The sequence below is a fragment of the Phaseolus vulgaris genome, chromosome 10, assembly GCF_000499845.2.
Source record: "Phaseolus vulgaris cultivar G19833 chromosome 10, P. vulgaris v2.0, whole genome shotgun sequence".
Classification (NCBI taxonomy): domain Eukaryota; kingdom Viridiplantae; phylum Streptophyta; class Magnoliopsida; order Fabales; family Fabaceae; genus Phaseolus; species Phaseolus vulgaris.
This window is the reverse complement of record NC_023750.2, coordinates 4,076,159-4,102,473: the sequence shown is the minus strand read 5'-3', so window position 1 is coordinate 4,102,473 and position 26,315 is coordinate 4,076,159. Positions and strand designations below refer to the sequence as shown.

General features: G+C 32.0%; 2 protein-coding genes across 2 annotated transcripts; both read right to left on the bottom strand.

Annotated features, from left to right (window-relative positions):
- Positions 1 to 423: 423 nt before the first annotated feature.
- Positions 424 to 4,695, bottom strand: LOC137818105 (PR5-like receptor kinase). Its single transcript, XM_068621333.1, has 3 exons — positions 3,956 to 4,695; positions 3,549 to 3,584; positions 424 to 1,597 (listed from the first exon to the last, which is right to left on the bottom strand). The coding sequence occupies exons 1-3, from the start codon at positions 4,581 to 4,583 to the stop codon at positions 501 to 503; spliced, it is 1,761 nt and encodes a 586-aa protein (XP_068477434.1). The 5' UTR covers positions 4,584 to 4,695; the 3' UTR covers positions 424 to 500.
- A 12,249-nt stretch (positions 4,696 to 16,944) lies between these two features.
- Positions 16,945 to 23,820, bottom strand: LOC137818103 (disease resistance protein RUN1-like). Its single transcript, XM_068621329.1, has 5 exons — positions 23,226 to 23,820; positions 20,081 to 21,182; positions 19,670 to 19,945; positions 18,784 to 19,560; positions 16,945 to 17,562 (listed from the first exon to the last, which is right to left on the bottom strand). The coding sequence occupies exons 1-5, from the start codon at positions 23,750 to 23,752 to the stop codon at positions 17,086 to 17,088; spliced, it is 3,159 nt and encodes a 1,052-aa protein (XP_068477430.1). The 5' UTR covers positions 23,753 to 23,820; the 3' UTR covers positions 16,945 to 17,085.
- Between the last annotated feature and the right edge of the window lie 2,495 nt (positions 23,821 to 26,315).

The window sequence follows — 26,315 nt, the reverse complement described above, 5'->3', positions numbered from 1 at the left end:
TTTATTTTTATAATTTTTAATATTTTATTCAATTCTGTTTTTATAATAATTTATAATATAATATAATTTTATATTATAATTAAATTTTAGTACACAATTAAATTTCATAATATAATTAAAACTTCGTAATATAATTAAATCCTAACATAAACTAGTTTTATAATATAATTAAACTAGATAAATATAATAATTGAATAATATAAATATAATCAAAAGATAACTTCATTTATTCAAAATATAACATTTTCTCTTTTCAATATTTCACTTGTCCTTAGGTTGGAATGTTTTTATAAGAGTAATCCACTTCAATTTAGTTGAATACAAGAAAGTTATCATACACAATTGATCTAGTTTTGCAATCAATATGGTAGAAGATTAAAACATACCTACAAGAAGCATTTGGTTTTGAGAATGATTAAAAATAACTAAACACATACGTTGAGTGATCCCTTTTACAGTAAATATAGAATTTTTTTTACCAAAATACAATGAAATCAAATTCAAGAGAAAGAACATGTTACTGATCTAGTAGGAGACGAAAACAAAGGTTTTGGGGGCATTTCCAAGGAATTAATGTTGCCTTCCAACATTTCTACCACTCCACTCATTGTAGGTCTATCATTGGGAAATGTTTGAATGCACCATAATCCCACCATGGTCATTCTCCTAACAATATCATTTTCTTCCATGGTCATCACTTGATCTGGTCTTAAATTGTTGTCCTCCTCAAGCCTCCTATATACCAAATATGGGAAATATATCTCACTTGTATCACTGGCTTCAGCATTAATATTCTTCCTCCCTCCTACCATTTCAAGCAACATCATCCCATAGCTATAAACATCAGACTTATTTGAAATTCCACCGAAATGTCTATTGCACATTTCTGGAGCCACATACCCCATTGTCCCTCTAGTATCTGACAAGGAAATAATGCTTTCTTTCCTTGGACAAAGCTTTGCTAGCCCAAAATCTGATATCTTAGGGCAAAAGTTCTCATCCAAAAGAATATTATGTGGTTTTATGTCAAAATGTAAAATTCGAGTATTGCATCCCCTGTGCAAGTACTCCAACCCTCGAGCTGTCCCTATTGAGATCTGATACAAATTCTCCCAACTCAAAGATGCAATGGATTCTGGCCCTCTATTGTAGATAAACTTGTCTAAGGAACCGTTAGCCATGAACTCATAGATGAGAGCTTTCTTGCGACCTTCTAAACAAAATCCTAAAAGTGTGACAATATTAACATGAGAGGTTCTACTGATGCTAGCAACCTCATTGATAAACTCTTCACCATTTCTTTTAGACACATTTAATAACTTCACAGCCACTGGGCATCCGGTTGTTGGTTTTCCTTTATATACTGCACCAAAACCACCTTGACCAAGTTTAACTTTAAAAGAATTGGTCATTTTCTTTATTTCTGAAAATGTATATCTTTTCAATGCTACCGATCCGTGATCTTTTAAGAATTCTTCAATATTTACGTCACTCTTTGTTGTCAAACAAAATTTGACCATTAAAGTTAATGAGTTATATCTAAAATAACAAATTATAATGCTTATAATGAATCCTCCCAATATTGCACATGTAACACCTGTTAACATATAAAGAAGGAGATTTAGGAGATAAGAAATAATCAACTTTCTTTCATTTTGGAAAATCACTTTTTACTAGTTTAATATGCATCCAAGATTCTAAACCCAAATAAGTTAGAGGGATAACATTAGGCTATTTGTTATGAACTAATTCGTTTTCTCTCATGATAAAAAAAAAATCCTTTTGCAACCCCCTCCAAAATTGCTTGAGAAAAGTCCAAACTTTTAGATAAAAAATAGTTTATGTACCCTCCTTCAATTACTATTGTGAGGATAATTTATAATATGCCTATGTAACCTATGAAACTAAATTTTAATACTTAGTTCCTTTATATATATATATATATATATTACTACTGGATGGTCGAGAAGCCGACTAGATGACAAGAGGAACAACTAAACGCATAATTAGGCATAAATAAACCAACTTAGGTGATAAACACGATTAAGGCACAATTGGGCCTTCACTTGGATCCTAAAGCAGGTCCATAACAGACAGAGCCCATCTAGAACCGTATAAATAGCATAAGGGGCACAACATCCAAGGTAACCATTCACTCCCTACTCCTTTGGTACCTAACTCTCGAACTGACTTGATCGTCGGAGTGTCTTTGCAGGCACACCTCCCATCGTGTTCAGACCAAAGGAAATCCAGCCGAGAGAAAGCCCAACTGAGAGACCAGAAAGACGAGAAGATTGCAACAACAAGACTAGAACCCTGCAAAACACTTCTTGTTGCAATCTTCTCGTCTCTCAGTTAGGCTTTCTCTCGGCTGAATTTCCTTTGGTCTGAACATGATAGGGGGTGTGCATGCGAAGACACTCTGACGATCAAGTCAGTTTGAGAGTTAGGTACCAAAGGAGTAGAGAGTGAATAGTTACCTTGGATGTTGTGCCCCTTTTTGCTATTTATACTGTTCTAGATGGACTCTGACTGTTATGGGCATGCTTTAGGGTCCAAGCGAAGGCCCAATTGTGCCTTAACCGTGTTTATTACCTAAGTTGGTTTATTTATGTCTAATTACGCGTTTAGTTGTTCCTCTTATCGTCTAGTTGGCTTCTCGGCCATCCGATAATATATATATGACAAATTTTATAATTAAAAGGTATAATGAGTTGTTTGTGCTTTAAGGACTAAAGATTTTTGTGAGTGTGTTTAACTATAAATTATGCCTATTCTTTTAACCGGTAACGCAATAGCTTTTGCATTGCTTGTTTCACAACAAATATTTTTGTTACAATTTAACTATTGATAAGTTAGGAATAAAATTACAACTATTAAGGGCTTGTTTGATTTTATTTTGTTATTTAGTTTTTAAAAACAATTTCAGTAATCAATTTTGAAGAATTGTTTGTGAGAATAAGGTGGAACTTTTTTGTATGATAACTAATTTAAAAACTGCTTTAGAGAGGAAAAAGGTGAAAAATAGATGTAAATGAGAGGAGAATTTTGTCTGGTTCTTCGAATTTGGAGAGGAATAGAGCAAGTTTAGTCCACAGGTTGAGAAAAAGAAAACTGAAAAAGAAAGAAAAGAAAACAGTTTTTGAAAACTATTTTAACAAAATTTCCTGTGCGTCCAATATAGTCACACATCTTTTCGAAACACGTCTTTCAGAAGTCGAGACCAATCACAATTTATATATTTCTTCCATCTCTGATCATTAAGATGCATTTCATGATCATTAAGATACATTTCAAGAACAAAACCGTGACGGAATCTGAACTTTGAAATGGACAATATCTTGGATCTTAGATGTTATCTCAAAGATCTAAAAGATGCAATTTTTTCTAGTTATTTAATTTAATTAAAAAATTAATATATGTGTTGATTCAACAATAAAGGAAGACATGATCTAATATTGTTAATTCCACAATTTCTTTCGTTTTAAAATGTATTATATATTTGTAGTATAATCGTGAAATTTAGAGATATAAAAGGACAATATTACCTATAATGACGTTCCTTTTCCAAAATCGGTGGCTACCTGCATTAATAAGTTGGGAGAGAAGACGAAAGTCATCACATTATTCTGACATAAGTCTTGCTGGAAAATATGGTATTTGATAAGAATAACTTGACATCGAAAATGGGTGACAAAAATTGTATACATAGTCATATTTACTTATCATACATCTTTTCATACTTTAATCTCTTAGTAAAACTTTAGTAGAGATTAATGAACTAGATCAAATATATATTTTAATCCCATACCATTATACACAAGCAAACATGAAATGAAATTCTCTTACCTACCACTTGAATGTAAGTTATGTGGCAAAGTATATATAATGTTATCAATGTGAGAACTTAATCTAGTCTAGAAATAAAAAACTTGAAAAGGAAGACAAAACTTACCTTTTGGTAATGATTTTGATATTGATGATGGTGATAAAAGTGATCTAGGAGGTGTTGATTTTGGTATTGGTGGCAATGATGGTGATAATGGTGACAAGGAAGAAGGGGTAGGTGAGAAACTTATGGGTGTTGGTGCTAGTTTATGTATTGGTGATGGCGAAAAAGAAGGGCTAGGTGATAAAATAGTGGGTGATGGTGTTGGTTTTGGTATTGATGATGGTGACAAAGAAGGGCTAGACAAAAGAATTCTAGGTATAGGAGTTTCTGATAAAAATGATAATGAAGATGACAATGGTAATAATCGTCGTGGTAGTGGTGATAAAAAAGATGGTGCTAATACTGATCTAGGTATCGATGGTGGCAACAAGGAAGGTCTAGGAGATAAAGTAATGGGTGATGGTGTTGGTTTTGGTATTGTTGATGGTGGCAAAGAAGGGTTAGACGATAAAATTATAGGTGTAGGAGTTTGTGATAGAAATGTTACTGGTGATGAAACTTTTGTTGCTTGTGATGGTGGTAATGATTCTGGTGATGAGATGGATAAAGTGTTAAAATTGACTTGACTAGTGCAACTTGGAAGAAGAAGTGTTGCAGAGAAAAGAAAGAGAAGAGGGAGAGTGCGGAACATGTTAAAACACGACGACTTTCAATTCATGTGAATGGAAAATTTGATCTGAAGTGTAAAAGGGTGTGTTACATTATATAGACGAAAGCCTGATGGGTTATTTTCATGAAACTAATTAATGCATAAAAAAGAAATAGAAAATCACAAAAATATAATTATTATTCATAATATTCAAACGAGTTTTAAATATGATTTTGTATTTTATCTCCAATGTTACATTGATTTTATTAACTTCACAAAAGAAAAACAAATAATAAAAAAATATTCAAGATAAAAACTTTAAATATATTTTAAAGACCAAAAAGAGAAAACTTTCTAAATATTTCAAGAATTACTTTACCAAAATAAAAAAATATTTTCGGGAGTAAAAAAAAACCGAAATAAAAAAAATGTGAACATATTTAAAAAAATCAAACCTTTAAAATAAAATAAAAAAATAAATATGATTTTAGTACATGAGAATTATTATCTGTTTTAATCTCCAATAGTTATTTTGAGTTTTTGGTTTCTAATCATTATTTTTATTTCGTTTTTCTTAAAAATATTATAATAAATTTATTTCACTATTCAAAGTTTTATCTAACATTTTTTCGTGTAAAATAAAATAAAAATGAAAAAATCTAACTTTCAATTTTGTTCTCCTTCAATTGTGCGCACAAGTTTTAGCTCTATTCTGAGGTCTGGTCAACAAAATTAGCGTAACTGACGCTTAAATCTCAACGTAACTATGGAGTTAATTAGGGTACTTTTAGTAGTCTGTTTAACTACACTTATTATAAAGTAGGTGATAAATAAACTCCTCCACCTGAATAAATATTGTTCCAACTGTTTTGGTGGGAAGTATTTGGATTAATTAAAGACGAGTATTGGATATTTAAATTAGTATCAATATCTACATATTAATCTTGTATCTCTTTACCTATTATTTTTAAATTATTAAAATAATATTAATTTATTTACTATTTTTCTTTATATTTTTATACTTATATAGAAGAAAAAAATTATTCTTCTAATATTAAATTCTTGAAAAAATATCTATTAGGATCTTTAATTTTATTTAAAATTTATTTAATTAATATTTGTAGTAATACAAGTATAACTATTATACAAGAGAAGAGAAGTGAATGATACACAAATAATATATATATATATATAATATTTAAAATAAATAATATTAGTAAAAAAGTTTATTACATTGCTGAATTTACGTAGTTTATTCAACTTAAAAAACTTTTAAAAATAAGTCCATCTATTTTAAGATAGGTGTTCTACACATTGAAACGTTGGAGAAACCCTAACTGGACCTATTTAATTTTATTGCTTATTATCGATAAAAAAAATACTTATATTTATAATTTTGACTTAAAGGAATCTATCTCTAATTCTGTGTTATGTGGCTTCATCTCGATTTTGTCTAAAGTTTACTTGACATTACTTGGTCTGACATTGGTTTGGCTTAGTTTATCCCAGCCTAACATAAACTCAACTTTACCAACTTAACATGATTCTGGTCCAAACTAACTTGAATTGGATCGGATCTATCAAAGAATAACCAAGGTTTGACCTAGTCCAAATTGAGCTTAAGCCTGACACAACCTAACTCGGATATGTTTGGCATAAATCTGACTCAACTTGACCTAACTCTAGTCTAGCCCATACAACCTAACCTTGCATGAGATGTGTTCAACTCGACTTGATCTAACATTAGCTAGGTCAAACACCACTCAATTATATCTTACATGGATCTGACCCGATATAATATTTCATAACTTAAACTAAAACTCAACTTGATTTTAGATTTTAAAACATAAAAATAAATTATTTGATCAAAATTTAATTAAATTAATTGAACTTAAAATCTAAAAATATGAATTTAGGGTGATAAATCTATTAAAATGAACTTAATGTAGTGTGATTTTGGATGATTATTAATTAAATTTGAAAATTTTGATTTTTTTCTGACCCTAAATTTATCAGTTAGTTTGAGTAAACAGTCTTAAATCAATAAGGTATTTTATTAATCGGCAAAAATCAATGAGATACTTTATCAGCTATGAACTTAGAAGATAAAAACTTATTAAACTAGAAACGAACGAGGTATTTTATCAGCTGTGAAATTATAAAAATAAAAAATTATTAGCTAAAAAGTAATATAAGGTACTTTATCAGCTGTGAACTTATAAAATAAAAATTACTACCTAGAAACTAACTTATCTGTTAGGTTTTGTCAAACCATATCATTAATATATTTTATTAAACATAAATTATATTAAGGAAATAATGATTATAAAATTATATATATAATTAATGTAATTAATTTGATAATGATAGAATCTTGTTATTAGTAGATCATCACATAATTAATTTGTAATTTGAATAGAAAATCTTTCTACACTTATATATTTTTTTTATGGAGGGGTGTAAATACACAGAAAATAAAGAGTTATCATTTTTCTTGCCATCTTTTTATATATAATTTTCTTGTAAATTAGTTATACAATTCTATTTTTAAATTTTAATCTTGATATATTTTATTAGTAAAAAATTTTATTTAATCACTCGAGAATTACCTTAATTTTTTTAATTTTTTTGATTGCAGAACCACATTATAATTTTTACTATTTACACTTAAGGTCATAATTTTTTTTTAATAAATTCATGTTAATATATATATATATATATATATATATATGATTATATAAATTGCACTATAGTCTTTTTCACATTTTTTTTATCAGCATAAAATAAAAATAAATTATAAAAAAAATTTAAAGTATCCCAACTCTAATTTTTCCGAATCAATAATCACACCGAGGAGAAAAATGAGAATGTTGTTTACTACATAAAAAGCATAAAACCTGCGACATCAAGCACCGTGCCTCTAATAGTCTAAGAATTGCAACCTGTACCTTCTAATCACCAAAAGTATAGCCTTTTCCACATATATCTGTGTTAAGAGAAGTGAGGTATTGGTCATCAAGTACCTATTGCTATAAAGATTCAAATGAGAAAAAACTGACCCACACACAATTTCAAATTGGACTTTTTATTAGCAAATAAAGAAGAACTGGCTACTATATATTCAAAGAGTTCAAATTGGACTTTTCTGTTAGATAGATAGGTTTGAAAAAATTTCCTGCAAGTTTACACCTATATGATAGACTGCTGCCACTAATATTAGATCATGATAATTAATAAAATAATATTGAATATTTTTTTTATCAGCAAGAAAATTATAATGAGTTGGATTATTAATTCCATTGCTATTTAGAAATTGTTTTATATATTTTCATAGTGCTTTTATGACTCGAACGAATATATATATACATATAAAAAAATATGATTTGAAGAATCGGGTTTCTTAATTTATTGATAAAATTGCTAGCTATATTTCATAGTTATAATTTGGTAAGAGATTAAAACATAGACAAAGTGAAATAGAAAATATCGTCTCCTTGCTGCTTAGAGAGAATAAAATTGTACCAATTAACGTAAACTAGTATTTCTTCAACTGGTGAGAGAGGATATTTTCCGTAGCGAATAATCGCCCGTGGAAAAAGCAAACACTTTTTTTTTTCACTATTTGATTTTGTGACGGAATATATTTCGCCATAATTTGTGGAACACCACTAAAATTACAATAATTGCATATGTCTGTTACTTAACAAAGATATTATTTTTCTTTAAAAAATATAATATACTACAGAATATTCTCCGAAAGCTATAGAAGTCATCCTAAAGCTTAATATACGATAATAAATAATATAATGATTAGAAAGATCTTCTCTATGAAAAAATTTAACAAAAAAAATATTAATTATTTTATTTTTTATAAAATTATTTTTTTCATAAGTTAAAATTAGTTTGTATAGAATGAAGGAAGGAATATATGACATTGACAAAGACGACAATTGATAGTATATGATTAAAAAAATTAGGATAAAACTCATTTTATACTATATTTGAGTTTTATAAGTTTGATCAAGGACAACAACAAAGTATATATAGATGTTTGTTATCACTTCATTGTGTTATATTTACTTTATTTTGAGAAATAATTAAGGTAAAGCTTGTCATCACTATGAGAGAGTTTCAGAATGCTAGATTTGAGAGGTTCTGTGAGAAGCATGGGATATCACATACCTTTTCAGTCCCTAGGACTCCCCAATAAAACGGTGTAGTTGAAAGGAAATATAGATCATAAGAGGAACTAGCTAGAACCATGTTAAATGAATCTAAGCTTCCTAAGTATTTTTGGGCAGATGCAGTCTATACTACAGCTTATGTGTTAAATAGAACCTTAATTAGACCCATTCTTAAGAAAACTCCATATGAATTGTATAAGGACAGAAAACCTGGTGTGAGTCACCTTAGGGCATTTGGGTGTAAATGCTTTGTATTGAATAATGGCAAAGAAAATCTAGGTAAATTTGATGCTAAATCTGATGAAGGTGTGCACATTGGTTATGCTTTGAATGGTCATGCATATAAAGTCTTTAATAAAAGGTTGCTCATAGTAGAAGAATCAATGCATGTTGTATTTGATGAAGCTGATCATAACATATCTAAAACTGTTGCTGATGACCTTGACAGTAATGAATTTAAATCTGTTTTAAATCAAAATGAATCGATTCATTTTGATACTGCTGATACACATGCTATGCAAGAATCTACTGTGTCTGCAGGTTTTCCAAAAGAGTGGAAAACCCCTAGAGACCTAACCCTTGATAATGTCATTGGGAACATTGAGAAAGGAGTATCAACTAGGAAATCCTTGAACAACTTTTGTGAAGCAATGACCTTTGTATCTCAAGTGGAACCCAAGAATCTAAATGAAGCTCTCAAGGACAACAACTGGATTTTAGCCATGCAAGAGGAACTGAATCAATTTGCTCTTAATGAGGTCTGGACTCTTGTTCCTAGAATACCTGAGATGAATATAATTGGAACAAAATGGGTATTCAGAAACAAGATGGATGAGCATGGAGTGATTACCAAAAACAAGGCTAGGCTAGTAGCTAAAGAGTACAATCAAGAAGAAGGGATAGACTATGATGAGACATATGCACCAGTGGCTCGGCTGGAAGCTGTGAGATTATTGCTTGCCTTCTTGAATGGTTATATAAATGAAGAGGTTTTGAATACCATCAACATCCAGAATACGTATTCAAACTCAAAAAGGCTCTCTATGGGCTCAAGCAAGCTCCTAGGCAATGGTATGAGAAGCTAAGTGATTTCCTCACCTCACAAGGCTATGACAGAGGCACATCTGATAAGACCTTGTTCATTAAGAAGAAAGGAGATGACACAATTCTAGTACAAGTATATGTGGATGACATCATTTTTGGATCAAACAATGAACAATTGTGTGAAACTTTTGTGGAAATCATGAAAAGTGAGTTTGAAATGTCAATGATGAGTGAGTTGAACTATTTTCTAGGCTTGCAGGTCAAACAACTCAAGGATGACATTTTCTTAAATCAAGCTAAGTATTGCAAAGATCTGCTGAGGAAATTTGAAATGGACAAGTGCAAACCAATCAGCACACCCTTCTCAACTAGCTGTCACTTGGATCATGATGAAGCTGAAATTCCTGTTGATGAAACCAAATACAGAGGACTCATAGGATCACTACTGTATCTCACTGCCAGCAGGCCTGACATAATGTTTGCAGTGTGCATGTGTGCTCGATTTCAATCTGCTCCTAAAGAATCACACTACAATGCTGTCAAAAGGATTTTGAAGTATTTGCAAGGAACTAAACCCTAAACCCTAAACCCTAAACCCTAAACCAAAAATCCTGTCATGCATTCAAGAACCAAACACATTGAAATTAGGCATCATTTCCTAAGGGAACACATTTCAAATGGATCATGTGATATTAAATTCATTGGTACAGATTTACAGCTTGCTGATTTGTTCACAAAACCATTGGCTAAAGATAGGTTTAATTTCCTGCTTAATGAATTGGGTATTAAAAATGTCAATTGTGCCTAACAGTGAAAAATTGAATCTGTTTATTCGTAATTGAATGTGTTTATTTTTGGTACTAATATACATTGATGTCTAGGAAAAAGAAATTCTAATCTTTGACTGCTTGACTGACTTAGTGGGCATTAACCTCTGTACCTTTGACGGTTTTGGTCATGGTTATGTAACCGATTTGATGGTTTGGGTGCTCAATGAAGGTATGAGTTGTGTGCATCGTGGCCCTAAATATTTGCTGCATATTTTCAAAGATTCTCTGCACAATTTCAGAGCATAAAGTCTTCATGCATATCCATTCATAACTGCCATATCAACCTATTCATTTCTCAATATAAACCTGTGTGAAAATCTGCTACCCACATTGGCTATCCATTTTCGGTTCTCACCACTTGAAACAAGAGAAAATTCTGGTTCAACCATGGCTTCTTCTTCAAGACAGAAACAGAAAAATAAGGGCAAGCAAAGCACCTTTCAAGGTGTGCTAGAAGGTTGGTTTGCTGGAAATGAAGAAGGCATCAATGCCTACATCACGAGACAAGCAGAAAGCAGATTAATATACCCACGGTGCTGGATTTCAACTGGCTGAAATCAGAAAAATTGGCAGAAACAAGGGCTGTATTGAAGCACCAGAAACTGAAAAAGCTGTTGGAATTAACGGGTAATGTATATCCTGATTTACTTAAGGTGTTTTACACAAATCTAACCTTGGATGGAAAGAACATTGTCTCCTATGTGAAAGGGATCAAAATGAAGATCACAAGTGATGTTTGGAACTCTGTGGCTGGAATCAAGTATGCTGGACTGAAAGTGGGAAAAGGAAACACCAGTGGGATCCAAGAATTCAATAAACTGCAATATTACAAGAGCTGTATGAGGACCCCTACCCAGAGCATAAGCATATTCCATGCAGGCCATTTGAACCTTACACCACGTCTTGTTGCCTACATTATAGCATGACAACTCATCCCAAGAGGTACAAATCATGCTGTTTTACATGAAGAGGATTTAATCCTTCTATATTGCATCATGAACCAGATTAAGGTAAACTGGGTTTTTATCATCAATGAACATATGCTGAAATCCAAAAGGTTGGCTGATTATTGCTTTCCTTATGCTATACTTGTTTCAAAATTGATTGATTTCTTTGGTATTGATGCTTCAAATGAGAGAAACGAAACCATCAAAGCTGTGAGTGAGATTGATAACTCAACTCTCACAAAAATGGGATTTCACAAAGTAGAGGATAGTTGGGTGATTCTCAAAGGTAAGGATCCTCAAGAAGAACGTGGAGCCTCAAACCTCAACAATGAAGATGGAGATGAGGTTGTTCCCATGGAAGATGACACGGTTCAAGCTGCAGAACACTCATGTTATGTTATCCATCACTCCTATGGTCAAGAGCAATCTGCTGAACATGCTGGAAATCAAAGGACAAGCTCTCCATCTGTAGAAATCAGAGGAGACTCACCTGTTCCCCAATCAGTGCATGAAGAGGCTGTTGCAACCCATCAGAATACCATTGTTGCTTATCAAACTCTAGAATACCGAGGTGAACCATTATCCATGTTTGAAAGGCAAGTTCTATACCGCCTTGATGTCATGACTGCAGAACAGAGGGCATATTTTGAGACAACTCAAGCAAGGTTTCAGCACCTTGATGATCAAATTGAAAGAGTCCAGGTGCAGCTTGCAGAGCTATACTACAAGGATTAGAAGTATCTTGCTTTCCATGCTTTCTTTTATCAGTTTGTTAAAATTTTGTAATGCTGAACAATTTGTCTTTATTTTCTGGACTGTTATGGTTATGTTTCTGTTTTATCTTTCTCTATGCTTAAATGTTGTTTGATGAATCCAAAGGGGGAGAAAAATAGCTCACCATGCTAGGTGAAGCTAGCTGAAACAAGAAGTTACATTCTGCACCTTAAAACCATTTCATATGTTATGCAATGTTTCAATTTTTTGGTTTAGTATTTGGTGCAGTACAGGTTCTTAAAGCAACAGAGCTATGGGGATTTGTCTCCATCAAACAGGGGGAGATTGTTGAAGATGGTTGTTGCCCCTTCAAGACATGTGTTTGATGAAGACTTTTATGTACAACTCTTGTATATTTCTTTTTGCTTTAAGTATGTCTTAGGTAGTGTTTAGAGGTTGTTTAAGAGTAGGATTTTTGCTGAGTAACTCACCTCCTAACCATTGACCATGTGATAAGAGCAAGCACAAAATTTCTTAAACTGTTTTTCACATGTTTTACAAAAAACACGTTTACTGCATAAAAATAAATCTGTTCTTTTCTAAATAAACAGATTCATTTTTAAACTGATGCATTGGCTAAGTCTTGTGAAAATTAGATTTTGTGCATCAAGCATTTTGACTAAGTCTTCTACCTTTCAAAACGAATGTTTTCTAATAGTTAAGCTTTTTCTGTTATCGTTTTGAAAAATAAATCTGTTCATCTGTAAATGAATAAATTCTGTTTAACTCTGGTGCCATGTCTATCTTAAACGGTTTTCAGTTTTGTCCCTGCACCAGAATGGTTGACTAAGTCTCCTCACATAACAGATTCTCTAACTGCTTTTGAAAATAAATTTGTTCATTTTATTTTCAATCTGTTCTTTTTATAACAACTTTAACTGTTTTTCAAAAATTTGTTATAAGTTGGTTTTCTATAAAAAGAAAACTTGTTTATGAGTTTAAACATCGATCATACTTTTGCATCAGAGTATTAAGGATTTACAAAGAATTAGCATGTGTTGTTGAAAGATTTCAAAAATCATAAGTGTGCTTGTTCTTGTTTGGTTCCGAAGCTTGGTGAGAGGTGCTGCTACAGTTTTAGCAATCTGTTCTACTGGTTTAAAGCAGATTTCTGCATCCTCTATCAGGTGTATTCGTTTCACATTTCATTTATTGTAAAAGTGTGTTTGTAAACTCTTCTTGATAGGGTTTCTTGAAGAGTGTGTATGCTGAAATAAAGTTTTTCAGCTAGTGTACCTAAGTTCTTGTAGGGTTCAAGAACAATGGGATTTGTGTTTGTTTGAATTGTGTTTTAGTAAATTTCACCTTGATTTAGGTGAAGACTGGATGTAGCTTAGTTGAGTGAACTAGTATAATTGCCTTGTATTCACTCTTCCTTAATCTCTGCACTTAATTTTCTGCACATCTGTTAAACTGTCAATAAATAAATCTGTTCAATCAATAATAAATTTGTTCTTTCTGGGCTTGTTTCATATTGTTCTTAATTTCTGGAAAAACTGTTTGATTCTGAAAAGAACATCTATAATTTGTTAAAAGCCACTGGAACAGGTTGATTGTGATAGGTTACTCAATTAAGTGTCAAGCTATCAATTGAACCTTAATCACTTGCTTAAAATTGAAGTTTGCAGTTTTGTGGTTCACTGTTCTTCTTCCTAATATTAGTGTGTGTATCTGGAAAATCAATCTGCATAATCTCGTGATTGACTTGACTGTATAAACGTTTTCAAACACAAACAGTGCCAAAATAAATCTGTTCATTTCCAAATAAATTGATTTATTTTCTGTATACTGTGTTAAATACTGATTCTGCGAGAAACTTTTAAAAGATCAATTCACCCCCTCTTGAACTTTGACACTATTAAACCCAATAGTATGGTCCTCTTTCTCCTTCTCTTTACATTTCTACATGCATATTTCATGTATTTTTTGTGAACATCTATAAATTTAACTAATTGATTTGACCACTTGTCTTAATTTCTGTGGGACAAATAAGTTTAGGGTTACTCATATTTTTCGTGAAGGGAATGCGTGTGCTCATAAGTTGGCTAATTTATGATTTATTCATAGAGAATCATTTCATTGGTATAATAGACTTCCATCTAGTCTGTTCTTAGAATTCTTTATGAATAGGTATAGTCTACCTATGTATCGTTTTGTTAACATATGAGTTTTGGTCTAGTCCCCCCATATTTTTGTATTTTTTTTGTTTTAATAATATTTTTTTTCATGTGATGGCAGATGATTGTTGTTACTTGAGGTGTCAGTCTTGTTGAGATGTCAAGTTGCATAATGATGCCTAACATGAAAACTTTTTATAAAAAAAAAAACTAATTGATTTGACCAAATTTAACTGATCAAATTTTTCTAGTTTATTTTTGTTAACTATTTTAAGTTTGTTTTTTCAATATTCTAATTGGTTGATTTTGTAAAAATATTATTCTAACTCAGATCTTTTGAAAAAAACTTTGAAAGTTCGATTCACTCCCTCTCCCCTCTTAAATTCGACCAACGTTTCTAAGACTTTGGTTTGGTTTGAGAGAGGATTCAATTGCATGTTAGTTGATTTAGTATATAATAGATAGATAGCCATCTTCATGATAATCAATCGATTCCCATGACATATTATCAACCTATATGACGCTAAAAATTTTAGCTTGATCCTTATTTATAGCTAATTTTGAAGTTTTTATCGCTCTCTTATGAAGGTTGCAAGATTCTTTGAGTGGTGTATGCAGATCCTTGGGGAGTAGTTTAAATATTTTATACTAGGAGGTTTTTGGTGATGACACTTTTATGCAGGTCTTTGGTTATGTTTTAGAGGCCTTTTTAGGAGATATGCTGCAAGTTATAGCTTTTGTTCTTCTTTTTGGACTTTTTCTTTTTGTTGTTTTTGAATCTATATCTGATTCGGAACATTAGTTTTAGATTTTTGAAAATTCCATTACCAAATTAAAAAATAACCTGCAATACTTATAGAATCATCTAAGTCGAGGCACTTGTGTATCCATGAAGATCTTCACTTTTATTCTTTAAAATTTGTAAAAGTTATGCCTCTTATGTTCTTAAAACTCGATATAATGAGCTTGACCAGGACAATATGGAAAAAAAACTTGCAACTAACATCATGTTTGACCTAATGGTTGAAAGATACAATAAACTTTCAACTAAGCTTTCTATAAACAGAAGCACCTACTTTTTCATTAGCATAACATGTTCCAATATCCAGTAAATGATCAACATACAATGACACAATGAGTTGTACTTGATTGCTTGACCTTTTTTACATACAAGGTAGCTTCATTTTCACTTAGTTTTTTTATAAGCAATAAATTACACCAAACAAAATAAGAAAATCATATGGAAAACTACAATCCTAAACCCTAAACCTATTTAAAGTTGACTAGAATCCATTCTTTAGGCCCTCCAAGAATACAACTGCTTCGAAGATGAAAAAAGAAAGCAAAAGATTTTACTGAAGCAGTTCTATCGACTAAATTACATTTGCATTTAACCAGACTCCAGAACTTGCAGCAGACCTCGTAATTTAAGCATCTCATTTGCAATAACAATAGCTTTCCCGTTGATAGCCCTGCAGTTTCTTCCTCCTCTGCATTTTCAACAGAATTACCACATTGATCTTCTGCTGCCTCAGTGAAAAAATCTCTGCATAATTACTGCACAATCAACAAAATCTCAATTTCCTTCTTCCTTTGCCGGCATCACAGTCAACATAATGCTTCCTCCTCCTAGGCTAACTTGCCTTTGGCTGCTCCATTGTCCTCTGAATTTTACCACACTGATTGTCCTCCTTCCTCTGCATTTCGTTCTTGCACCTTTCTCCATGGCCTATAAAACTTCCTATTTGAAGCCCTCTGTGCTGAAAGGCTGATGTGCTTGGTCAGGAACCTACTCCTTTGTGCCATCTTCTTCCGGATCTGCAACCTCTTCCCTTCTCTGCATCTTCCTCCTGGCTGTCTTGTTTCTCTAATGTTGAGTCCCCTGCAAGCATTAAAACTATACCCTTGTGAAGCATTTATTTACTTTGAACCTATTTAATCAACCTTTGTCCCTTTGTCATCTCTTCTATCATAGATAATTGACAGCTAGCTTAAAGAATGCAGGCAATTCAGGGGGTATAAAGCCCAATCAGAAAAAGAAAAGTTAAAAGTAGATATTTTCCTCTTCATCCAAGATCACGCTTGCAATTGTGCTATATTAAAGATTTCTTCTGCATCTACCTTCCCTTCTTTAAACACAACTCCGTTCCTATGACTCCAAATACTCCATAAAACTGCCACCCAAACACTCTTCCAAACTCTGTTCTGTTTCAAGTTGAACTGGAAAAGGTAGAACTGTAACAAGTGATTTTTGAGGTCGTTATGGTATGCTTCATTTTCACTTCGTGTAAACTCATAATTTAAAAAGATAATTGTCAATTCTATTATATTAGGTCATTGGTGCCCATTTCAATCCATATGGATCTTTTTAAAGCTTATAGACTTTGTTTTCACAGTCTGAAACAACAAAGCCTTTAGACTTTGGAAACTGTACCCCAAGAAAATACCAATTTTAGACTTGTCTCTCTTTACATCTGTTACAAGAGTGTAACATATACAACCAAATATTGAGATGATCACCAAAGGTTTCCTTCCATATCATTCTTCGTAAGGTATTTCCTTCTTACAATTAGTCAAAACAAAAATTAAGAAACATAGAAGTAAATAAATTGCAGCGAAGGAAACTACGATTCAATTTCATAACAGATTTACCAGTAGTCACACATTACAATTCTCTTTAGGAATCTAAGAAGGGTATTTTCCTTTGGTTCGAGAGAAGGATTCATTTGCATGTCAGTTGATTCAGTAAATAATAGATAGATAGCCATCTTCATGACAATCAATCCATGCCCAAAAGTTACGAAAATCTCTACTTGGTCACCAAATCCTAGCTGTGATATTATGCCTTTCCAATCTTCTTCATTGAAGGAAATTACTGTGTCTCGCTTGTAGATTTGAATGGTGCACTTTGTGTAATTAACTATCAATACACTAAGAAGGCATTTCTTTGCCACTTTTTCAGGGGGTGATAAATAAACAACACACACTAACATTCCCTTCATGAGACAATTATGATCCTGAGGCACTTTGAAAAACACTGAATGTCCTTCACCTGTATGAGTCAACCAAAATGGATAGTTGTCACCCGGGAGAAAAACATCACAAGACTCAATGGTACTCAATCCCTGTACCATATACAAAAAGCAAAGTCATTACCTGATCATGCAATTCAAATGGACTTATCAATATGTCATTCCAAATTACATAGAGAAAAGCTTTATGTAGTACATAGAGAACAATCTCATAAATAGGAATTTTTTGTGTAACCATGATAACTAAGTGAAACTAATTCATATTACAATTTTGTTACTTATCTGGTACAATATTGCTTCTGGAAAAAGATATAACACTTAGTTGGAATATAGAATCAAACAGTATGCATCCACAGTAAAAATGATATTTTTCACCTTGATGTGCTTAGTTTTATCATGTTAGACATGATTCTTTACAATTGCAATGCATGACATATTATCAACCTATAGAACACTAAATTCATCACGTAGCTGCCCCATATCATGTAAATCTTTTCTAAGCTAGATGTATTGATTTGTAATTAAGATATACTCGAGTTCAACTATGGATTGAGCCAACCAGTCTTGTCTCTTTGAATTCCTAGAGAAAATACCATTACCCTTCTTGGAATTATCTAAGCCAAGGCATTATTTGTGTATCCTTGATGACCTTCACTTTTATTCTATAAATATTGTAAATCATAATTAGTTATGCCTCTTGTGTTCTTAATACTCGATTTGCTACACGGTAATGAGCTTGACTAGGACAAAAATATTGAGATGCTCACCAAATGTTTCCTTCCATATCATGCTTCAAAAGGTATTTTACTTCGCAAGGCATTGGTAGGTAACATATTCAACAAGTATGTTGAGGTGTTAACTGTTGCTTGAAAGGTTTTAGGAAGACTTTTTTCAAAGAGCAAACACCTTGTCATCTCCATAATTGGTTCTTTTTCCTTTCACTAACTCCTTTTTGTTGTTGAGTGTAAGAAACAATCAATTGATGTTGAATTCTGCTTGTTTACAAAAACTTTTAAACTCCCCTACTATGTAATCTGTCCCTTTACCCAATTGTACAAACAATTTCAATGTCTAATCACTCATTTAATGCTAAAGATAAACAATCTCAGTATTCTCATGGTATCAAACAATATAACGCTAGGTGCAGGCTTGTTTGTCATGCAGATCTTTCAATTTATTGAAATAAGTTAACTTCAGGGAGCCATGTGATTATAGAAGGGGAATGACTCTAGAAGAAAGCATGCAAAGGATCTCCTATAGATATTTTTTACCAAGATTAATACTAATGATCAAAAGAAAGTTGACAGAAGGAACCTCTGATATGCTCTTGTTGAGAGTATTGAAGACTTCATGGTAGCTTCCTATTCCAATCAAATAAGGCCTCAAGGAATGCATTGTTATCTGTGATTTATTCGACCTTGTTTCTAATTTAATAGAACTTACGTCATGTACATCATCCAGAATTGTTCTTAATTCTTTAGATAGCTGAAACTCCGTGTCGCAATGCAACAAAACACTACGAAGTTTTGAAAGGCTTCTAAGGGTTGATGCTAGATCACCCATATTGTTACTCTGCACATCTATGGAGGTTAGAGTCGATGACATGCTCGAACATAGGTAAATACCAGATAAGGGATTTAATTTTGGTGACATCCAAGACCAAATGATGGATGGAAAAACATTACGTGATAATCCTTCATGTCCACACAGAGATATATATCCGATGCTTTTTGATCTTACTATCGAAAAGGGAACTTGTTTCACAGCAATATTTTCCGCTATTAAAGTTGTCAAGGATTCCATCTGCACTATGTCTTCATCCAACCTGTCCATCTTCAAACAACCAGAAAGGATTAGAGTTTTCACAGATTTCAACTTGTAGGTTCTCCTTGGCAGATTGCTAAGACTTGTGCAGTCCTTCAAATTTATCAGCAGAAGTTTGCAGAGATCTCCAATGGACTTGTCAAGCTTGCACAAATTTGGGCAATCTTTGAGAATGAGCTTTTCAAGATTAGGTAGTTTAGAAAAGTCTGGGGTGGTGGTCAAGTTTTTGGAATGACTAAGATTGAGGATTTTTAGGCACTCCAGCAGCTACAGAAGACAAATATTTTCATACAGAAGTTAGAGAAAGAAAATGGAAAATGAACTGTGGTGGCAAGTGGCAACAAATAATAATTATTGGCATGTAATATATATATACCTGAGTTTCCTTCCAGACTAGTTTCAGATTACTGTGTTTTAAGTTTATGGCAACAACACTTCTTTGATAAAAGTTTACAGGTATATATTTCAAAGGAAATCCTCGCCAACAGATCCATCTCAGCTGCTTAGAAAGATGCGCAAAAGATCCAGTGAGTTGTACAGAATCAAGTTTCAACAGTTTCAACCTTTTCATTTCCTTAAAAGCACTTGCTTCAAAGCAATCTCTACCAGTTCCATGCAATTTCAATGCCAATCCCTCAATGGTGTCTCTCCCCTGAAATGAATAAGCGCAGAAAAAAGTAAACCACTTTTGTTTGTTTACAAGAAAATGAAGTACAACGTTCTTATGAAATGAAAGGAAAACTCTCTAAAGAAAAGTTTCAAAAGTGTTTATAGAGAACGTTCTTACAGTGTTATTTGTCAATACATCAAGAACATCCTCATGAAACCACAATCGGCTGCGTTTCCCAGGATCCTTTGGTGAACTGTGACGAATAATCTCTCTTCCCATGTCTCGTACCAAATCATGCATTCCAAGTTTATTATTCTCTTCAATTCTCACCAGACTACGCTCTATAAGAACTGTTATTCCAATATCAGCATGCAGTCCACAGCTATTCAGTATCTCCGTAACATAGCCTCTCTCTTTTCCTATAAAGAAACAGCAAATGTCAAGAAATATATCCCTTTCCATCTCATCCTGTAGACCATCAAAGCTTATTCTCAATTTCTCCTGAACGTGATCATTGGGAATTATTCTTAGCTTTGATAATACACTTTTCCAGTCCTGTTTGGTTCTCTTGTGTAAGTAAGATCCAAGCACTTCAAGTGCTAGTGGTAGTTCTCCACAGTAAGAAACTACATTTCTTGAAAGCTCAATGAAGTCTTGTGTCGGAGTTACTTCCCTAAAAGCATGCCAACTGAAAAGCTCAAGAGACTCATTTTCATTCATTTCCTCCACTTTATAAATGTAATCAACTTCAAGCAAATGAAGTAATCGTATGTCTCTAGATGTAACCATAAACACACTTCCTGAGCTTATCCATTTACAATTTCCACATAGGGCATGGACTTGCTCAAACTTAGTCACATCATCAAGTACAAGGAGTGTGCTTTTTCCACGAAGTCTTTCCTCAATCAAAGTGGTCCCTGCTGCGGTACTATTTACCTTCATTTCTGTTTTTAGAACATCTAAAAGAAGTTGTTCTTGCAAATGAATATACCCTTTACTCTCCTGTTCACAAACTTGTCTAATACTTTCAATGAAACTTCTATGGACATATTTACGACGAATTTGATTGTAGATGGCTTTTGCTGTTGTTGTTTTACCCAATCCTCCCATCCCCCATATCCCTATTTTACAACCTTTGTTTGATTGATTTTCAATAAACATAATCACTTCTTTCACACGAGATTCTAAGCCAACTGGAAATTGGGTAATAGATAGTAATGTGTTGTCTAGCTCTGCCAAAACTCCCTTTACAATTTTCTTCACTTCTTCAGCTTCATCCCTTCATCAGACAGAATGAACACAAAAAAGATTTTCAGAAAATTGCAGTGACCACCCAAAAATCTCTATATACAAAAGATTGTGGGAAAATCGCAGGTTCTTCACTTGTTCTCTTTATCCATAAACAAATCACTCTCCCGGATTCACGAAAGACCACGCAGTGGAAAGATAAATGAAGAAGCAGAAAGAAAGAACAAGTACTTATAGCAGAACGGTTGAGAATTTTGCTGGCACAGAATATGGTGCTGTGTATCTTAAAAACATTAGCACTGATTTTGAGCTCCATAAGCACTTCTTCATTTCAAATACTACTTTTTCTTTTACATAATTTATATACTTCAATATACCATTTCTTTTTTTCTTTCCTCTTATCACATGTACCACCAATCATGTATATATTTCTGTATCTCAAAAAGATGATGGGATGTGTATCAAACATTTTTGTTCTGTGAATTGTAGGGTAGAGTTGTGAAAAAACTCCTTTGGATGGCTTTGTTAATAGAGTAATGTTTGTGGTATGGTTTAATTACAATATATTTGGATCCTTTAATTTAGTTATAATGTTCAAATTGTTCCTCTTTATTAAAAAGTTCAATTAGATGTTCTTATGGTTAAAATGCTTCAACAAGTCCTTATATAAAAAGCTCCATTTTGATAAAATTGTTCCTCTTTCTTAAATAAGTTCAATTTTGATACCATTTTTCTTTCATCAATTTTTTTGAAAATTAAGATTAAATTTGGTTTTAAATGAGACGAAATAGAATTCTTTTTAATAATAAGGGGTCCAATAATTGAAACTTTGAATCTAATTGAAGTATCTTTAAAATATAGAAGACTAAATGAAACTTTAATAATAAATTCAAGTACAAAAATAGTAATTAAACCTCGTTATATAGCAGGAGTTAGTATCACTTAGTTAATCAAAATATGATGTTTGTGTCACTTCATTAAACAAATAAGGAAACCAAGTCACAGTTGAAAATCACAAGAAAAATTAATTAACCGTAGAAATCTGATACAAGTGACTATATATGTCTGGATTTTGTTTAGAACAACGATAATTTTCTTTTTATTTAAAACATGTAATCAAATAAATGGTTAAGTTGTGTTTCACAAACATTACCTTTTTCTAAAATATCTCTTCATATATGTTTTATAATTTATATATTAACTTTATTGAAATCGTGTTTTAATTTACCACTGTAGTTTACTTTTAACTAAATTCGTAAATTAAAACATGACTTTCATTTGTTTAAAATAAGCCACGATTTTATTTTGTTATAATATATTAAATAATTATAAACATTTTTTAAATTATATATAAAAAAGAAAGAGTTTAGCTCATTAACCACTGAAAAAATTAAATCAAAAAATAATTATTTATTACGACATTAGTTCCATAAAAGATTAATTAAACTTTTTAATTTAGGGTTTAGGGTTATATATATATATATATATGTATATATAATTAGAATTTTGTTAGTAATTAAAATAAAATTCCCTCTAAAAGGTAAAAAGATAAGCTGTATTTTTTTTCTCTCCAAGATTTTAGAATTAGTTTAACTCTACTGTCATTAAACAAAAAAGCAACAATATATATTCAAATTTAAGTTTGCATAAAAAGATGTGAATCGAAAAATTTAAATCTTCTAAAAGTAAAAATGATAGTCATTAAAAAAAATGATATTTCTTAGAGTGAGTTCCAAAACAATTTAAAACAATATGACAAAGAAATAAAGTCATGCTGATAAAAAAATAAAAATAAAATAAAAAATAAACTCATACATAAAAATATAAAAAAAAGTCCTCATATACGTTTTTTCACATTTTTTAGACTTTTAAGTGAACAAGTTAGATAAAAATTTTTTTTTTAAAAAGTTAGATTTAAATCTAAATTGATCTCACAAAATAAATTTTAAACTTATCTTTACTTCAGCAAAAGTGTTCTAAAATCAGAATTACAGTGATTAATATGTTATAATTTGACATGATCTTAACTAATGTGAGATCTCTGTAAAGAAATGGAAGAAAACTGAGCTATTACCTGCATTGCCTCATATCCCAACCAGTAAAATTTGCAACCTGGTAGAGTGCATCGCTCCATCTCACCAACGAATCTAGCAAGATCTTACTCGGGAATGTTCTCACAGCAACTGCTTCCATGGCTTTTCCAAAAGCACCTGTTTGTTTACGAACAACCGATGGAGCGACGTCGTAAAATATGGGCACAACCACCTGCCCTTGACTTCTGTGACATTCTGCAATTTTTGCCAACTCGTCAAGGCACCAGCCTGATTCAGCGTAGTTTTTGGAGAAAACAACTATTGCTATCTGAGACCCTTCAATTGCTCGCAGTAGTTCTGGCCCCAGGTTCTGCCCCTTGTCAAGTCCCGCATCGATGAAAGTGTGGACTCCTGCGTTTGAGAGGGCACTGTGGAGATGAGATACGAAGGTGCTACGAGTGTCTCCTCCTCTGAAGTTCAAAAACACATCGTATCTCCAATGGGTTTTGGATTTTGATGATGAAGAAGAAGAAGAAGCAGCAGCAGAAGCTGAAACCACACATTCCATAATTGAAGTCAACGTCTGTGCTGAAGGGTCAAACTGAGGACTCAAATGGTACAACTGAAAATTTCCAACCGCAAAGAAATAATACCTGTTATGTTACATCATTACTAGAAGTTTATAAGAATAGAAATAAAATTTTAAATTGTGGATTTTATTTTTATTAAATAATTTTTTATTCTATTAGGCTCAATCTCGTAAAACATTCTCAGTTGAACAAAAATCTTTGGTATCATACATTACAAACAAATATTTAAATAAAAAATAATTTTAAGGACAAAAAATAATTAGTTACTATATATATATTGACTAAGTTAGATATTATTTTATAAACTAAACAATTGTTGATATCTAAAATAGTTTCTATTATTAATAAAAAATTATAAACTAGTTTTTAAATTGATATCTAACATTAGCTATCAAGATTTAGTTAGTAACGGTTTTAAATTCGAATTTAGTCTTTGGATGAAGGTGGAAGATGACTTGCACAAGCTATAAAGAATTGTAATTCGAGCAAAAGAATGAGGTGAAAATAGTGGAGAAAGAATTCTAGAAGAGGTGAGGTCAACTTCAAGAGGTACCTAGGTTAGTCACAAGAAGATTTTTTTTTTCTTCAGCAATAAGTCACTACAAGATGTGATAACATAGTGTGAACTTTAACAAATAGAAGGGTCTCAAACAATATTTCATTACTCAAATCAAAGTTAAAAATTACAAGAGAAATGCAGTCTAAAATGGGAATTTCAACCTAAAATTTCTTCATTGGCAAGGTGACAAGTGACATCACATTTTTCATGCTCATGATCCTCTCAAATGAGAGGTTGACAAGTGTCATATTTCACATTAAAAGGTAGACACTTATGAATATTTATTGATAAAATAACTATAATTTAACTCCTAATTTATGAATTTGAACCTTTTTTACATATTTTGTGATTATAATGTGAATAAGAATGATTTATTCCCAAATTTGTGTTAATTTTAGGATTCTAGAAGAAAATGGAGATGAAAGAGCTAAAGAAGAATAAACAAGATGAAAAGAGAAGGTTGGAACGCTCAAAACTCGCCCAAAAACTCGCCTAAGCCAGAAGCATTCTAGAAGAACTAGCCCAAGCGAGCCCAATCTCAATCTCGCCCAAGCGAGATGACTCCAGAGAAGTTGTACTTTTTCTCGTCCAACTTGCCCAGACGAGAAGTCACTTATTCTAAGCCCAACTAGTTTAAATATGAGGCATGAAGCACAATCCTAGAGATCATTGGGAGAATAGGAGGTGATAGAAAACATTAGAGGAAGCAGGCGTCAAGGAGAAACATCATGGATCTTCTTTTCTTTCTTTCCATTCTTGTAGTGGCCAACATGAGTGGCTAATTCTATCCTTTGGTATTGAGAGTAATCTATTCAAATTCTGTATTTAGGTGATATTTAATTATAATATTTTGTTCTTAATTGATGATTGATATTGTCATTTTATTCGTAAGGCTTGTTTACTATGACGTAAGATTTGATTGAAAGTAATTTCTAAGTTTCTAACCTAAATGATAATGCTTAATATGTTGAAATGTTAGGAATAGATTTGAAATGTTAATTGCTATCAACATCTAATTCTAAGGATAAAAAGTTTCTATAAATATGCGATGAATCGATATTTAGGAGACTATCTTAATAATTTTATTTAAGAGAAATCGATATAAATAAATTTTATATGGGCATCAATTTAATTCAAAGGATAGAATATTATTATGCTTTTCAAAATACAAAAGACTGAGAAGGATGAATCCCAATCCCAATTTTTCCAATTGAATCAACAACTCTTTACTTTGCTTTATTTACAATTCTTGCATTCATACACACCAAACATCCCACAAACTTTTACTTATTGTTTTCTATTTAGTGAATCTTATACTTGATAGTTCAACTTTTCCTTGTGGGTTCATTATTCATCTTTAGGGACAAATTATTATTTTTGACATGGTACACTTGACGTAAAATAGTCATCAAATGTTTTTTCCAAAAATTGTATTAATATACATTATTATAGGAGTAACATTTGTACCCATTGTTATTTGGCCAAGTGATGAATGCTTACGAAAAGTGCACTTGTTGTCAAAAGTAATAATTTGTCCCTAAGGACGAATATTCAACCCACAAGGAACCGTTGAATAATTAAGTAAAAGATTTACTAAATAGAAAACAAAATAATAAAGTTTGTTATGATTGCAAAAGAAAGTAAGTCAAAGTGTTTGTTGGTTCAATTGTGATCCTTTTATATCCTAGAGAACCAAGATCCAGGTCTTCCTATCAGGCCTTAGTCTCCACCTACCATGAGATACAAGGATTGGTCTACTTACTTGAGGATCTGTGTATACTCCCTGCGTATTGCAAGCTTCTTTTGCAACAATCAATTAGCAAGACACATTGCACACAACAACATGTGGTTAGAGAAAAGCTTCAACAACAATTATTCCACCTTCTTCCCATAAGATCTGTTGAATAGCCCGTTGATGTGTTTACAAAATATTTGGATAATGATGTGTTTCATAAGCTTGTTTCTAAGCTTCGAGTGTTAAG